Raw genomic sequence first — 19321 nt, 5'->3', positions numbered from 1 at the left:
TAAAACGACATTTAGAACAATTAATGAAGCGGCGTGAACTACAAAACACACATTCCACACGAACAGTCTAAAAATCCAGCGTTCTCCGGATACACACAACGTACAGTCCACAGAAGAAATGAGTGTTAGTTTTATGAAGCGTTAGGCTTACGCTGACAATGTAATCGACCTTAGATAAAGTGTCTTCGTCGCACATCGCAAGCTACACGCGACGCGAACCCGACCCCGAGCTACGAACTTAATAATAAGGGGTCGAGTATGACGACTGTGCGATAGTAGCAAGTAGCTCATCGGGCGTCGTCTCTCGCCTCAATGAGGACGCATTTGTCACCTGAAGACAAGGAATAAAACACTCTGATACACCTCTTTGGAACCAACGAGTGAATATAGCTGTAGCTGCGATGTAACGTGATCTGTTTGATTTTGAGTATGCCTGCGAGTCCGGAGAGCTAAACGATGCGACGTGCACTCAACCAGCATCCTTCGCATTCATTAACACTGATACAAAATCGAGCACTGAACACATAAAGCATGCGTGCAGACGGTGTAAGTTACGATAACGAGCAAAGGACACATGACATGAACAAGCGAAAGGCATTACAACATTATGTTTCTCTGACCTGTGTCCACAATGACGTCGATGAGATCCATGCTTTTGGCGAACGCGTCCCGCAAGTTAATGTGGTGGAAGGAGACAATGGACCCCTCCCGCTTAGCGCGCTCGAGCGCCTCGCGTCGCTTGAGGGCCTTTTCTCGCCGCATCTGATTCTTGTAAAACTCGGCGAAATTGTTGACAATAATGGGGATGGGTAACGCAATTACCAGCACGCCGCAAATACAGCAAACTGAGCCGATGACCTTGCCCAACGGTGTCGTGGGGTAAATGTCACCGTATCCGACTGTGGTCATGGTGATGCCGGCCCACCAGAACGTTTCCGGAATAGAAATAAATTTAGTCCCCGGTTCTTCTTTTTCGGCAAAGTATGCCAGCGAAGAAAATATAAGCACTCCCATCGCAAGAAACAACATGAGCAGTCCTAGCTCTTTGTAAGAATTTCTGAGCGTAAAACCGAGCGATTGCAACCCGGTCGAGTGTCGAGCTAGTTTTAGAATGCGCAATATTCGCATGATACGAAAGATTTGTACAACGCGACGCACATCTTGAAACTGGTCTGTCGCGTTTTTATTAGTTTCGAGTAGAAAGAGAGACACGAAATAGGGCAATATCGCCAATAAATCGATAACGTTCAGTCCACCTTTGAAGAACTTCCATTTGTCCGGTGAGGCACTAAATCGCAGCACGTACTCAAGCGTAAACCACGTGATGCACACGGCTTCGACCATGGCCAGCTGTGGGTTGTCCATGGGTGTGCCCTTCTCGTCGTACACTTGCATTTGAGGAATGGTGTTGAGAGTGAGCCCTATCGTGGACAGCACGATGAAGAGGATCGAAATAACTGCGATCACCTGCAAGCATCCAATGATTGAGCGAAACTCGCTCCCCACCACCGTACTGTCACACTTCAAAATCTAATTATGTAAGTATCGGCATGATATAAGTAGTAGTAATAGTATAGTAGTAGAAGTAGTACAATTCGTGTTAAATAATGCAAGTGTTTATACAGAAATAACAATATTTTGTACATTGATATATCTTAACAGTGAAAGTATGTAGTAGGTAAGAACAAATCTGTAGGCATACATGTATTTACAGTTTCAGCTTAATTGGAATAATACCAATGTCTGTAACATTAATGTCTTAAGAATACGCGGTTTTGGTGTTAAAATAACATCTATTGGTGTTCTTGTTAGTAGTGTTGTGTGGTCGAGGTGTAAATAGGTCAAAAATATACATGTACGGTAATGGACGGACATGCGTTTAGTCAAATCGGAAGTCAGAAATCAAAGCTTAGCTACAACAACGCGCGTTCGTCCATTATTCGCGTCGGTTAGTCGGATCAGTACGACGAAGCGGAAGCGCTGGTGGGTTTGAGGAACACGAGGTATAAAATATGGGAGCGCAGGGAGTGGAGAGGGTGCGAGACGCCGGCGGACGACACTCAGCCGTAGTGGGAGGCAGCGCGGGCTCGGTGCGCGCACTGCGGACGCCGGTCCGCAGGGCGCCACGTGCCGTCCCGTGCGACCCCGCACACGGGCCGCGGAGCGTCGCCGGCAGCGGCTGGTCACATCGCGTAAGCCCATCCCATATTTGCAACTTTTGCAACAACAATTAAGCTTTGTTTTATTAAAAGTGCTCTCTTTTGGAGAACTATCCACGCAGCTGTGAACATTAAAAATATATGTAACAAGAAGTTGTATAAGGCACAAAAGTGCCATGATTAGAAGGCATAATTACGAATATTGAGAAAAAGAAAATAAATAAATAAATACTTAATATTATTAAGCATACAAATAAATAAAGTAGCCTTGATTGGGATAATTTATAAACTCGAGGAATTTCTAAGACATACCTACACGTTTCAAAGCCACTTTGTCTTATATTTGAGTACCACCTCCAGTCATTGAAGTAACGCAAAGCAATTCTACTATGTCGCAAAATAAATTAATAAAAAATATTAAAATTATAAATAACACAATGCTTTCGGTATGAAAAAAAATAACTAGTTTTTTTCTATGGAATTGTCTTTGCATCATGGAAAAAGAGCCAACAGTTAAATATCAACGAAATGTTGGAAGGCCTATTAAACGATACATAAACTTGTTAAATAAAAGTTGTATAGGAGTATTTTTATTTTTTAGCTTGTTAGCTACGCAATCATATCGCTAATAACAAAAAAGTAACATCCACCTAAGATTGATTTGTAATTTAATAACGTTATACATATAGCAAATATTATAATACGTTGCAACATTTCCAAAAAATAAATATTAACTAAAAAAATGTCCTCAGACATTACAACAAGACGAAAACGAACATTACCCAAAGAAAACAAATAACCAACCCTATTGTATAAAGAACGGACGTAAATTCGTCACTATCTAAAAATAACCTAATCAAAAAACACGTCTTATTTATTAGAACCAGTAGATGAAATAGGTCATACTTACATACTTACATAGGCCTCTATACGTCGCTGTTGTCGAAAATCTTAAAGTATGCAAACATTGCGACTTGCTTGTAAATGGAAGATATTTGATCAAGGATGTTAGGTAAATTTCGACAAAAGCGATCAGGTCACGATACAACATCGGAACACAACACCACATTCCATTACACAAACAACAGTCTACTCGGAAGGTAAGTGTGATAGATGTTATTCATGCACCACGAGTACAACAACGACAGCTCACAGTACAATCCATCCGTTTCATGCTTATATTACCTACTTATAAGTCGGGAGACATTGGTGTACACAGTATGACATACATGTAAACATAGTGAACATAATAAAGTTACTAACAAGTACAATTAGGTATATACAGTAAACTGTGCAACATTCATTTTAAGTAGTATTATTTATTAAATCTTAACAAATCACCGTGCACTCTCTTATGAAGTATATTCTTACAGTGTGCAAGGCTGTGTATTGTGTACCTGCTCATGTGAACATGTAATATTATTACAGTATTGACTTTAAATTGTGCAAGAGTGTAATATAGTAAATCTTAGCCCACAATATACACAAGCATCTATTACTACATAAATTTTAAATATAAAAAAAAAAACAATTTCCAATTTATAAGAAATAGTGTCCTTAATACCTTTCACTTAAAATAGTAAATCCTGAGCAGCTTGCTGAAGTAGTGACATTAACGTGGATCAATAAACAATAATATTAAGAGAAGCATCAGTCAATACGTTACCCTAGCGGCGATGCTCGTGGTGGGTTTCTCGAGCAAATCCCACAGCCATTTCTGGTACTGGGCACATGTCCCTTGCCCAAACTCTTCTTCCTCTCGCTGCCGTAAGCTTTCAGCTTCTTTTCGCATTTCTTCGTGCACGTGCTCTTTTCGCTGGTGATATTTATGTTGACAACACGACTCCAGGTATAATTCGTCTACACCCCAATACTCTAAATCATCACTAAATGCCAACACGCACATCTCATCTACCAAGTGTAATTTCCCAGTCCGATAAAAGTTTAAAATGGAACTAAAACTTTTCGGATGCCTGTAATCAGAGAAAAAATTATACTTATAGCAAAAATTACCGATGTAAAACAATATTAAATGTACCTACTTGTCTTTTAATATTGATATAACCTTATACTTAATATAAAATGAAAACAAAAGAAATAAAATCACCTATCAAAAAAATATTCATTATCCTGTAACGAGTAATCGTCGCACAGTTCTGTGATAGCTTCATGTGTGTTGCAATCTCGCAGCCGACCAAGTCGTGTGTGAGGCAGCCGTTCCAGTGTCCGCCATAACACCTCATGGCGAACGCCACCAACGTTGATTATAACGCGTTTGCTAAGAGCTTTCGCTCTCAGCATCATAAAGGGCTCCGGTGGTAAAGATGACATCGACCTATAAGCAAACAAAGACAACAATTTTTACTTAAAGGTAACTTAATTTAAAAAAAAAGGCAAATTACTGGTACCTGGAGTGCGCCCGCTGCAGAGCAGCTGCAGCGGCCGCGGCGGACTGCGCAGGCGCTGGCGCCGGCGCGAGACCGCGGTCGAGCTGCGCATCGTGCGCGGGCGCCGCGAAGCCCATGGGCGCACGCGGGGGCGAGTCGCCCACGTGCCAGCGCGCGGCGCCGCGGCCCGCCCCCTCGCCCCCCATGCCGCTAGCTCATCTTGTCACACGCTGCCGCCCCTTTCGGCCCGAAAACGCTATTTGTTAGCAACTTTAATCTGAAAAATTCAACAAATAACTATGTAATATGCTTGTTACTTATCAATCACGAAAAATAGGAAAATACTATATATATAGATATGCATAATTCATTAAATTTCAAGTCTCATATTTACATTTGCTTTATATAGTTCTAAAAATATATTGATATAATTTTTTTCATAAGACAGTGTCACAATCGATTAAAAATTTACAAGTTTATCGACTGCACCTAAGAATGTAACTCTTTTATTTATTCACGCGCCCCCTTCGTGTCCTACTAACACATTAACCCCTCCGGATCGCTACAACGTCAATCATCAACTGATACCTACGTAACAGGTAATTTATTGAAATAATAACGTAATTTTGAAAGCCTATGTATATTTTTTATAAATCATTTTTTTTAGCAATATACAAATAATTTTCATTGAAATGTTAATGGGGCTGCATTTACAGGTTATCGTTACCGATTAAATAAAGATTCTAGGCAAATTTTGAAATCATTTAGAAAGCAAAATCAAGGCAAATACGATGACAGAATATTTTGTTAGGACAAGATCGAGAGCGGTGGGCGGTCGCAATCGATTACCAGATCGCGTGGCGCGCCCTGCCAGTATCAAGCCTTCGGATCGACCCTAATCTAATAATAGCATTCACTGCATTCGCCCAACTTAAACAACTACTGTTTCAACTTAGTTTAAACCTACGTAATGCCTTTAACACTAATTTATTTTTGGAATATAATATCTACTTTTCGACCAACAAGATTATCGAGCCGCAACGGATAATAAATTATTAACGGTTGAAAAATAATCTTCTTAACAGACTTATATATTCAGTGGGACATATAATATTTACAATGTTCATATTTACAAAACCCCCTTTCGTCCCAAAATAAGCTTCGATCATTCTGGGTGTTGTTAACTTTTATCGCTGGTATGTATAAATTAGGGTAGAACAGTTAACCTCTAATTCTTATAAGAATTAATGTTAGCCGCTAAAGTTTCTTTAACGTAATTCAAAAAGGCGCATGATCTTTATCGTATTGTTTCATAATGTTTGGTATTTCATATATTTTTAACACAATTGCGACTTTGGGAAGTTTGTTGATGCTATAATTATTTTATACCGCTTTATTAATTTAATCAATTGGTGTTTTTTTATAGTTGTTTACTTTTATTTAAAGGAATATTAATTTGATACCTTTATCTATTTGGTACCTAATAAAAGAGAATAAAATGAAATTTATATAAAAGTAATTTTATATATATAACATTTTGTACAAGAAATATGTCGGGAAGAACATTCATTAAATTCCACCAGGAGATGGAATTTAAAGAAAAGTTAGAATTATGAAACTATAACTGTTTGACTCGAAACGAAGCTACAAAAAAAAAGAACATTGAGGTTCTTAAGACCTTGTTTAAAAGTTGTCTAGACTAGTCAAGAGACTCTTGATCCACAATTTAGAGTAGCACTGAAACGCTAATTCAAGTTTGAAATGTTTTCTAGCAACTAGTGTTTTGAGGAAGATAACACTCTTTTAAACTCTTTTCATGTTAAGAAATGAATTAGCCAATTGAATACAATTGTTAAAATTTGAAACTTAAAGATATGACGAAACAAAGAAAAAACATCGGACGAGTTTCTCGACTACCGTTCAACTTGTAACAACTAGTTTTTATATTGTACGACATGTACAGTGACGTAAGTAGAAATGTAGAAAAATAAATTAGATTGATCACTTAGCGGCGCATCTATCGACGACTTCCCGATTAGATAATGTAACCTGAACAGCATTATTTTATTTGTACACGTGGAATACATAGTAAAGAAAGGGGGAGGAAGTTGAACGTTTACTGTAGAGAGGCTAGAATTGGGAGGAGACAGCCTCCGTATTGATCTCGAGCTGTGAACGGGACAGGCGTGGAGGCGCCGCCGGTAGTAAATAATCTGATAGCAGCCTCCCAACTCAGTCAACTGCCATACCGACTTATTCAAATACCACATTATAACCAGACAGTGTTACGTAAAAGTTGGCCTTTAAATATCACGCTGAAAAATATATCGGTCAAAACTGTTTTAAATGTTATTTAAAAAGGTTTCGACTTGTTACGAAAATATGTAATGGATAATTAAAAAATAGTTTTTAAAAAAAAATACCCCATGTTTTGATAAATAAAATAGAAATTATCATAGATAAGTTACAAATTGCCGTTCGCTATCAGCACTCCTCTTTAGTTAAGTTGATTACAGTTTAACAATGCATGCCTGTTATCTCTTACCACTCGAACGGAACTGCGACGTTTGAGATCTATTGAACTAAACAATCCATCCATATTTTCATCTGTTTCAAAGGTGTTTTATATAATATTTTAACCCCTTTCTAGTGATTTATTTCATATTTATTATACTCTAATTTACAAAACATAAAGATATTAAAATAACATTTCACTTGTGCGTTTTATTTTACATTACAAATACTGCTAAAAACCTTTTGGTCGTTATAACAGGCTTAAATTCTCTTATCTTCTTACCAGATCTCACCAGGCGTGGGGCGCAAAAGGCCGAGAGGCCTCAAGAGGCCGCAAGCACCTTTATACGTCTTGGGTATGAAACTCGGGTTAAGTATTTTATTTTAAATGCTAAAGTGTGTAATGATTTTTTCACGAAGTTGTACATTATTTTATTACTGATGTTATTTTAAGAACATACAATAGTTTAACCTTTAAAAATATATACATTTCTATACCGACATAGCATCATAAAAATATATTTATAGGAGGTTTTCATTTAAAGCTTGTTTGATTAAAAATATTCAGATATACAATCATACCTAGCTAACTTATCAGTATATTCTAATTCTAATAAAACTTAAACAGGAAATTAATGAACTGTCTCTTACAGAAGAGTATTTCTTCTAAATAAGTAGGGTACGTAATCAAATTTTGCCCAGCTGTGATGTTAGAAATGAATACATAAAAGTTTATTTGTCTCGACTCCAAAGGAAAAAAAATGCATGTATTTGCAAGTATTTTTTTAGGAATTTAAATTAATGGAACGACAAGAATATTCCTGAATATTTAATCTTCTTAGCTATATTTATAAATAAACTCCTGGAAGTTTTTCATATTATTTATGTTTACACAACGCGAGGGTGTTTTTTTATTAAGTCTTAGTCGTTTTATCACGTTCAATTTCGTAACAAGTTTTACTTAAACATGCTCGAAACACAATTCTATTAATTTAACCATAGTAGCTATAATGAATACTAAAACATATTTAATATACGTTAACGCTTATATATTTACTATATAGGTAATAAAACATATAATATTGAAATGAAATACTTGTCAACATAAGTTGAATGGGCGCCACACAAATGACAAAAAACGTCGCCTTGGGCCAATCGGTCTTCTTTCTAAGGCTGATAATGTGCAAAAAGATACCCTTAGCTAATATTACTGGAATTGAAAAAGACCTATGTCAATATTTCAGCTTCTGATAAGGTAAGTTTAAAAAGCGTTTTAGGTCAAATAAAACGCGGATATATATATAACACGTTCCCTCGTATGTTCTAAAAATAATATTGTAATTAAAAAATCGAATATCAGGCCTTAGTAACCTTAGTTACCGCGGTGTTAAGTGACTAAAATGTAAATGACTTTCATATTTAAATATACGATAATTATATAAATATACGACTCATAATAAAACAAGTTACAACAGTGATACTTAATAATGAATCAAATACATGTTTATTGTATTTATAACTGGATGCGTTACATTGGAAAGTAACAGTGTATAGATATTTAACATTTGTCCGGCGTCTCAATAGACAGCGTGACGTCTAAGATCCGTTGAACCGAGCTAATCTATAAATCTTGACGCTATATTCGACGCGACTTAAAATCCTTGACCTTACAACCTAAATACATAGCTGCCAACACTGATTTGAATAATATGTATTGGCAGAGTATCCGATTATTATATAATTGTATTTTAAAATCGCTTCATGGATCTATGGGCTAATCATAAGGCTTAGGCTGCAGACATCCTAGGTACACAATTTATGAACATTTATAAAATTGTCAGTAGCAGCCCGGAGTTTAGAAATTTCCCCAGGTCTCTCTGAATCATCTTATCGGATTATCACAGTGATAGAATAAAAAGTGCACTGGATTTTCCACACTTGCACATTATAATATGTCCTGCAGACTCGAAAAGTAATATAAATCTAAATGTCATCTATTGCTCAAAATTATTGACTAATTATACATAATACTCTTAATGTTCAGTTTGAAATTTACATTGCTAATGAGACAGCCTCGCTTATTCAGAGTTTTAAGTATGTTGTTGAAGCGAATTTAAAAATTTAAAAATCGCAATAAATCGAAAAAAGTGTGCACCTTATGCTCGCAAGGTACAGATAAGCTCAACGAAAATCCTACACATGATCACTAACCGACTAAATTGTAGATACAGTTATAAAGTGTACCTGTAATGTTTCAGCTGGAGCATATTGTAGTAATAGTAGGTGGTAGCAGTGGAGTATTCCATTTATTAATGTTAATTTATCGTAACAGATCAATTACTACTAACATTTGTTTCTTTTTCTATAAACATAAAACCATTTGTTACTTTAATGTTGCAATAGAATCTCTTTTACTTGAATAAATATATTTTTATTATTCTCTTATTTTTATTTTAAATTTAAGCTTTATTTCATCACTATGACAATTTATAAAGTTGACAAAAGAAGCAACTTAATTTAAGATATGAAGACAGAATATTCAGTACAGTATTAGTAACTTCAATAGTACATAAGTTTACGCACTAGCCTTGCGATGAAATATATCAATCATCTCGATTGATTACTGGCAACACGCCATGCTTACTTACTGTTTCCATGATGAGAAATTTGCTTGATGAAAGTTGTGATTTAGTAAGTCGTATTAGTATTACATACACGATATAGGTAGAAGTTACGTTTAAATATTTTATTAAATAAAATCACCAGCTAATTAAACTGCAATTTTGTATATGTGAAGAAATTGAAGGATATCAACTAAGAAAAGGCAGAGAAAGTTTTGTACTTCAGGAAGCTACGATAAATTACATATTTATCAAAAATGACAGGCAGCTTCAGGGCCTTCAAATATTTTATGGATGGGCGTATATTATACAGCCAAGTCGATATCAATCAACACAATTTAATAAATTTTGGCCTCTCTTATTTCGAAATTGGCGAATACCCAACATATAAAGTTTATGATCAAAAAAGATGAAAAATTGGCAATACAAAGATCGATACAGAATTCTATTAACCTTTAGTGTTATATTTTTACTGTAATAAAAACACTTCCTTGAAATACCATCTTAAGCAATTGAGATATAGGCTATAGAATGGAAGTACGCTCTACGATCCGTAGAGGTCTCGTAGCTGCCGTCTACGAGCTATCTTTGACCTTTCAGCGTTCTAGTTAATGTAACCTATTCAAGTCATGGTAATTGAATTCACCGTGTGTGCATGAATAAGCTGTGTCACTAACTCACTAGCAATGATTCAATGGAACCAACTGAAGCCAATTTACTTTTGGACGAATGCGCTGACTCATAATTTTTACCTACTGACTCAGCGTTACGTACTTAAGACGGTCTTTGAATAGAACTCTTTCGTGACTGAAAATCTAAGTCATTGAATGAATTTGTATTGTATTAATTATAGTAATGTATTAGTAGTTCTTTTTCTACCTAATAAGTAATATTTGTTATCGTTTCAAACTGGATGTGGCTGAGAACATAAAAGTATAAAGTAATTATAACTGCAGAAACTAATGAGATAAAATTAAATAAAGGAATAATCGAAATATGCATGACAAGAAAGTTTAACCATGTTTTAAATCGAATTTATAGTTTTTATTAGTTTCATCTATTTCTAATGATATTCATACATAAGTAATGCGCCTCTTTTGTAATATACATTGAAAATGTGTACACAACACACACCTGCAATGTTTCATTTTTATTTTCATTAAACACATACACTACACTTTGTATAATATTGGAAAAAAGGGAACGGTAAGCGTAGGCCAATGGACGTAAAACTAAATCAATCCCAAAAAACGGCACGCGGCTAGTGCAAGTATAGTAGCCACGTTCCGAATTGGATTTCCCGTCGCCAATATCTCAGGAAATGCTCAGCTTTTTTTCAAATGAATTTTGGGTAGCTAGTTTTCCTTTGCTTTTTTTGCGTTTCATCGAGATGAGGTATTATTAAAAGGAAAACGTATAGTAACTAAAAGCGTCACGTAACAAACACGTTTTAAATTATCATTATAAAAATAGCGCATTTTCATAACTAAAAATCGTCCATTATAACATTAATTGCCAAAAACGCTATTAATATTAGCTTTTCTTAGTAAACATGTTTTAACTATTCTTTTAAAAGTTGATAACACAAATATTTGTTTAAAATTCACAATACAAAACTTTAATCTCATTTCCTTTATCGATATTTCTCTCTTTCAAGAGTTAAATAGCGATGAAGTACGAAGACGTTTTCCAAAGACTGATAAAAGTTTCTTTTGTATATAAACAGAAGTTAAAACTTGATTTTTATATTTCCAGTAAAAACATGCATTCCAGAATTTCATAAACTTTCAGAATTCAAAAGTCCTACAAGTTTAAGTTGTTTATTGTCTACCGGTCAGTAAATATTGTCAACGTAAGATTAACTCAACTTTAAATCAAATTTATATTTTTTATTACATTCATCTACATATTTCTAATCATATTCATACATATGTAATGTTCCTCTTTTGTAATATACATATACAAGAAAATGTGCGTTATTTATATAGACCTGCAATGTCTCATTTTTATTTTTATTAAACACAAACACTACACTTTGTGTAATGTTGTAAAACTTTTTATGTAATATGATGGGAAAATAAAAAAATATTTTACGAAAACAGTGTATGGATATATTTTGTAGATCTAGAACGATATCCACAACAATGTTCGAAGCAATAAATTACATAGTAATTGCAATCATTTTAATAAATGACTACGTTCAAACTTTCAAATACCAGTAAATTTTGTAGTAATATTTAAAGATAACAAAAATATCAAAAACGCAAGGCACTCAGTAAGATAATCAATTCATAAAACCCACTGATATGTCACAATAAAAATCAAAAATAGAGTTTAAAACAAAACGTACAATACAACAAAGTTATTATTAACTTAAAACGTTGTTACACGTTTAATGAGATGATATCGAACGCCAATTACTGCGCCATATATCAGCTGGTAAATCAAGCCGACATTTAAAGAGATGGTCCCCTGAGGGTTTAGCAACATTCATTTTAACCCTTATTAATTTACGTGCATACGCTTCATACAAATGATCATTCATACTTTTCTAATATATTAATGTTATCTATTCTATGATTTTATATAGGCGATAGTAACTATATGTCTGTTTGTCTGTTATTTTGTGAAACCACTGAAACTGAATTTGATGAAATTTGCTACGAAACAAGCTTGAAGTCTGAGTAAAGACATAGGCTTTTTTAAGTCTCATATTTTATGGCCAACTCCTAAAATGTGAGCAAAGTCGTAAATGATACATAATATATTTATAAATGTGTTATATTATTTCAAATATTTTACTTTTGTGAAGCAGCTTTTAAATTACTTATCAATAACGTAACCTTCAAAATACTTCACTATATCAAGCAAGACTAAAACAAAATCACCCTTGGTATACTTATGGCATATAGATAAGCTTTCACATGTTGGCCAATAGCCATGATTTCATATAAATTAATAGAATTTCTTTTCGTTAATCTTTGAAGTAATAGAGTAATGTTATTCAACATTCATTTTATCAAAATAATAATGTCTTTGCTTACAATAGTTATATAACAATTATTATGATTGATTTTTGGCTGCTTTTATTAACAATTTACGTAAAAAAAAAATAATAATAATTGTATTACACCTGTTTATATTTGGACTTTGATGCGATCAATCCTCAAACTTCGATTTGAGATATTAGCTATATTCTATTGGTTATATAAGTAGGTACAATATGTAATAAATAATAAGGCCTTTTATAAAAAAAATGTATAAAGGTATGATAAGCATATTGTTGTTACCGATACTGTAAATAGCAAACAAAACTACACTTAATAAAGGTAAGAATATTATACAAATTTTCCTTTTGCTAAAATTATCATAAACATCAAATTCGTTATTAGCCTAATGTTTTTTTAACTCACGCCATAAAAATAAAAATAGAATAAATTTTCTAAGTCATCAAACAAAAGGGAATTATAGCAAGTGGTTCGCGACTAACGACAGCAATCAGGCTGTTGTTTATCTGTGCCTTTACGGCGCTATTGACATAAAATAAATTATGATATAATCTACAGGTATGATAAGTACCAATAATAGTCTAATCATCAATCACTTGTCTGGAAAATATGTGAACTTATTACAAAACGAACTCTCTTTTTTACAAGGTGTTCGAACTAAAATGAACTTAAGAACTGAAAGAAGACATAAAATGTTTTATGTGGTTGTTGATCAGTTTATTTGGTTTTAGCTCAGCATAAAAAGAGGTCAGCCGTTTCCTTGTCATTACATCTTGTTTGTTTTGTTAAATACAGAACGTAAACAGCTATTTATATTTGAATTATTCATTTGATTTATTGTATGTTATTATTAACAATTAGTTATTAATAATTTTAATATACGTTTTGGTTAGTATGAAAAATAGGTGCAATTACGATTTGTTTTCAGATATTTATTTCTGTTATGATTATTGTTCACTCTTTAAAGTAAAATACACATCTATTGACGTTAATTTGTCAGTCGATTAATTAATCAATTAAAATTCTGCTCTATTTGTCATCGCAATTACATGTTGCATTTCACAAACACCATTAATGACTGACATACGAACAATGATACATAAATATGGCAGCAATTAGAATAGTGCGGGGGCGGATCGCGGTGGTACCTCTTGCTTCGACAGTCGACACACATTGCTTCGTGACAGATCGCGAGTACGTGACGTGTCCGTCCGCTTTTAGCCTGACAAGTGTTCTTGGCATGCCTCCCGGGCTCTTCCCGTTTTCTTTCACGCTACAAATCCCCAATTTTCATCGACATCGTACAATTTTGGGACGGTCATTTCCTTGAACGCTAATTGTTGTACTGAATAACAAATAAAGATGACCGCTTAATTAATTTTCATGTCTGATTTGGTAAACTCGCTGAATAATAGATAATAATACAAGATTGCAAATTATTTCTATATTTAGAAGCGTTCATTTTAAAGAAAATTTTTTAAACGTGTTAACGTTTGTATGTAGCAACTTTGTCCCTCGAGATGTATGAAAACGGCATTATTGTCGATTACGGAATGTAATAGCTTTTAACACTGACATTCCGCGGTGTACTTTTGACTCGCATTTGCATTTATAATAACGGTCGTATTACATCATTTTCATGGTATTTCAAAAATTATTTATAATTAAAGTAACGTATTTATTTAATTGCTTTGTTTTACAATAACATTATTTAAATTGCCTTTATAATACTAATTTATACTTTAAATTATTAAAGTATTGTACTTGGAAACGTCATTTCATTAGAAAATAAGATAAATTTCATAGCTCTCATATTTATATCAATAATATAATACTATTTCACATAACCACTTATAAGACTTTAATTTTTCTGTACTTTTTATATGGTATATAGGATGGCGGGCGAGCATATGGGCCACCTGATGGTCACCGGGTCACCATCACCCATAGACAATGACGCTGTAAGAAATATTAACTATTCCTTACATCGTCAATGTGCACCCAACCTAGGGAACTAAAATGTTATGTCCCTTGTACCTGTAGTTACACTGGCTCACTCACCCTTCAAACCGGAACACAACAATATTGAGTACTGTTATTTGGCGGTAGAATAACTGATGAGTGGGTGGTACGTACCCAGACGGGCTTGCACAAGGCCCTGCCACCAAGTTAACTGCTACTTCTGATAACAACTTCACCAGTATTAAATATGACGTAACTTATGTTTACGTTTACCCAATAGTCAGGGCCCTTGCCACAATGTGTTCTTTAAATTTAATTATTTTTTTGTGTATAATCTATGTAGTGTATGTGTGTACCAAAATAAATGGTTTCATAATGAATACGAGAGACAATTATTATTCAACATCCAATGATATCTCGTCAATTCAATGACGAAGTTGTTTATTTGGCTTTACTCCTACGATTGGAATATGCTATACTTGATTTATCCTTATAAACTGATACAAACTATGTATCATATCAAATATTATAGTTTTCTAATTTCAAACGAATGTATATATAGAAACGACTAATTCAGTTCCAATTCAATTATATAAATATTCCAAACTAACAGGCAAAAAAACATCCAGAAAATAGTAGAGCCAGAATAGTTTGACGCCTTCAACGTACACTATATAAATATATTAATTATCTTTATCACTTCTGATGAAATGTATATTTTCAAAACATGAATGCCATATTTCTCTTATAATATTTCATAAAAATAGTCAATTAACATATAACCAGTTATAATTGTCATATTATTATCGTTTTGTGTGTTTACACAAGAAACTCAATTAAGGGCAGCTTTCATACGCAGCGCAGTATTAATTAAATCCGTACCATCCCATAATCTCGTAATAAAGTATGTGAGGCACGTGTGCAGCAACCTCTATTTATGTAAAGTAAGCCCTTACGCGAGTCGCATTATTTATAATTATGAATTTCATTTGCTGAAGGTTAGCTAAATAAGTGATATTTTTTAATAATGTGAATATAACATTAATGCAAACGATTTTTTCTCAAAAAATATAACAAGATATTATACAGAAACAACTAAAACAAGAAAACAGAAATATTCTCATAGATGATTTGACTCTATAGTCAAAATAATATAAAGATATTAAAATAAACCATTTGCGTATCTACAAACATTATGATCAACATGATGTACTAAACAGTTTCTCAATGACTAACAAATTAAATTATTAAAATATATTGAAATGTAAAAAAATATAGTAGGTCGTGTTAATGGATCTAAAAACAACTATGATGGAGATCTTAGAGGCCATCGACACGGCTAAAACATACATTCGGATTGACAAGGAACCAACTGTTTGGTATCTCTAAAATAATATGAAGCGTCGACGTAGGTCAAGATGAGTATTTTTGTCTTCTCCTTGATACAGGGCTACCGCATATCATATGCGATAGTTTAATATTAACTCTTCCGTCAGGCCCCACGAATGTCGATTTCGTTCACAGTGATCTAACAGCTCCAGCCAAATAGTACTCCGTGACTAACAAAATATGACTTATATTAACATCTGCTATATAAAGCCAGATGTTCTTTTAGATTAAAAAGTTTTGACTTTAGTATACATAGTTACACCCAAAGTTCAGTCCAAGTGAGGGATCAATATATGCGCAAAGTTTGTTAACCTACACTGAGCTCGTTACGTGTCTAACTACGATTTGAAGTTAAAAAAAAAGGTTAACTATATTTCTTCTAATATTTTTAGATAAATTAAACTAACCCTTTCAATTAACATTAAAAACCAAAATAATAATTGTTTTTGTTTCAACTTAAAAACAAGTAATTATTTTTAATCGTAAAATAGCTACTTAATAAAGTGCTTGTTGGTACCAATTTGGTACATTTATAAAAATTACACCTAATTTTGACGTCACGAGGTTTATAAGAGTAATAAAAGATCGGAACGCGCTCAATCTAGTCCAAGACATTGACCTATCTAGTTGTCCGCCGGTTTTAGAAGCCCACAACGAACTGCGCTTCGAATAGGAGTACGCAAATATATGCCGAGTGGAGGTATTTTTGCCGACGCAGCTGCAGATCATGTACGCAGAGGGGTCACGGCCTAATTGCACCTGCGATTATCTAATATATTACGTATCAAATGGTTACTATGTTAACCACAAAACACGACATTCTACCTACACAGTACCTTCTCCCGTATTACATATGCTCAGTTTAGACAAAGGATTTTGCTACGAATAGATTTAATTCGTATTATTTATTATTACTTACATAAAATACATTATTAAAATCTTAAACCATATCATTTAATAGGTAAATTATCGTTTTACTTCTTGGCGTGGTAAAATAATAAAGTTATATTTGTTATTATAATAAATACATTGAAACGTGTAAAGCGCTAAATTTGTTTTATGTCATCCGGTAATAAATGACTATTTAAGCTCGATGCTACCACAAATTGACTTCTTTGGGAACTCATCATTAATAACAATTTGTCTAAAATATTCTTAACAACTGTTTCCAAGTCGGCGAGTGAGAACTAACTATATTGAGACATCAATTTAAAACAGATGTATAAACTACATGTAACTACAACATATTCATCATTCCCTCTTCCTTATAAATTTGGGGTACGTGCAGTGTGTTTAAGCAAGAAATCGGATTTGGCAGACTTTTACAGCCGTCCGCCTGCTTGACGCCAACCCTCCTTGGAAATGTTTTTGCTGATGAATTGGTTTCGCGCAACAACACTTACGAATTTTCAATTTCTGAACACTATACAGATATGTGCATAACATATAAATCCTTTGGTCTTATCCCTAATGACATTATATCGTCATATGACATGTCTCTATCGTAGTCTATGACATTTAAACGTTTTGTTCGTCTTACATATTTAACAGTAATCATTTTATACAATCCAAAATGATTTTACTTGATAAATTTACTCAAATAAAAGCTAGCTCATAAACCATCATACGAAATTATAAATAATGAATATCATCCCTAATTATGTCAAATCAGAAGCCGACTGTGTCTATCAATATTCATTTTTTGAGATATAAAATTAGTATTTAAGAATAATAATTAGATTATCGGCCTCAGAAGTGTTAAGGGTTACACGACATGACGGACACCGCTTTTAGGACGCGCGACCTATAAAGTGTCTAATTTAATGGCTATCAATAATGGTCCAATTTACGAGCCATTCTACTATTTTACGATACATTGGCAAGCGGCCGATCCTGCATCGATGATCATGAGACTTCAAATCTGCATGGTGCGGAAAGTGAATGTTTCGTTTATGAATAATTCAGTTTAAAATTAATAACATGTTATTGCAGATATACGTTGAAACAGAAACTGATCAATCACATTTTAATGTTTTTATTTTTTTATTGATGGCAATGTTCGTTATTTTCGCATCAAAACCAGAATACACCAATCCAAACATAAACCGACTACTATAAATACATTCGATCGTTATTTGGTAAATACAATTAATACACTGAATATTAAACACACATAATAATATTAGGATTCAGGTGTATTTCCTTTTGTTATAACCACACAAGTAATATTTATTATTTACTTTAAATTTGTCCACAAATTGTGTTATTAAAGTTAAAATTAAGTAAATCCACTGAGGCACCACAAAGTTTACATGTGCCTAATTAATGATTTTTTATTAAATAAAGAATATGTATAGTCTTAAAAATTATGTAAAAGATTGATTTAAAGTATTTATATTCAAAATAAAACATGAATAACATTTATGCAAGTTTATTGAAACAATATTTGTAATAACATAATTTAATTACTGTAATAGTAGGGTTCACTTGAATAATTTCCAGGTGATATAATTTAATCTAAAATAATATTTGGTGTGAACGTCTCCTTGCAGTTTTAGAAATGTAAGCAAACAAATCTACCTGAAAATCGCTAATTCAGTACCGGGATGTAGCAATTGTAAATATACGCAGACTTCACGTGGGGCTAATCTTAATACTGTTCGCTTCGGAGAACACTAGTTCTATTGAGTTATTCTCCTTTCCGCTCACTCGTAAAACAAACGTAACGCCAGTATGATTTAGTTCGTGCTTCGTCTGACAGAAATGTTCTTAATAAATTACAAACATATACTAATAACGTTTTTTCAAAATGTTCTTCTCCGCAAACATTTAATTTATAATGTTTTGACGTAAACAATGTACACATTATGATATTTTAAAATGTTATTTTTATTTTTTTATTTTATGTTATAGCATAAAACATAAATGGATTACCTACATTTTTCTCTAAATATTTACTATGATTATCATGATTTTAGATATAATGAATAGAATAAAATGCAAATTTAAACATCTCATTTTTTGGTTTACTTATATCTGGTTGAAAATCGAAATGAGCATAATAATAATAACAAAAAATAGTACCAAAGCAACGTTAAAGTACAAAATTCTTCGTATCACCGAGCTATTTACAAGAAAAATCAAACTTTAACTCTTTTCTCGAATTGCGGAGTATGCTCTATGGAAATCTTGATTGACAATTTCAATTCAGCTTTCCTAAGCCACTTTCTGACGTTGATATCGTCTCGACCGATTTCGGCCACAGGAAAATCTCAAGGGAG

At 33.4% G+C, this 19321-nt stretch overlaps 1 protein-coding gene across 9 annotated transcripts in view; it reads right to left on the bottom strand.

Moving 5' to 3' along the window:
• Positions 1–19321, bottom strand: part of LOC124536099 (potassium voltage-gated channel protein Shab) — a 39567-nt gene that overhangs the window by 3776 nt on the left and 16470 nt on the right. For all 9 annotated transcript variants that reach the window (XM_047112535.1, XM_047112536.1, XM_047112537.1 and 6 more), the window contains exons 2-5: positions 4568–4823; positions 4267–4494; positions 3826–4132; positions 621–1467 (exon numbers count right to left, since the gene is read on the bottom strand). In XM_047112535.1, coding sequence (XP_046968491.1) covers positions 621–1467; positions 3826–4132; positions 4267–4494; positions 4568–4752 — 1567 coding nt within the window. In that variant the 5' untranslated portion in view covers positions 4753–4823. The remainder of the gene's footprint in view (positions 1–620; positions 1468–3825; positions 4133–4266; positions 4495–4567; positions 4824–19321) is intronic.

The sequence above is a fragment of the Vanessa cardui genome, chromosome 16 (genome assembly GCF_905220365.1).
Source record: "Vanessa cardui chromosome 16, ilVanCard2.1, whole genome shotgun sequence".
Taxonomy (NCBI): domain Eukaryota; kingdom Metazoa; phylum Arthropoda; class Insecta; order Lepidoptera; family Nymphalidae; genus Vanessa; species Vanessa cardui.
This window is presented reverse-complemented; position numbering and strand designations above follow the sequence as displayed.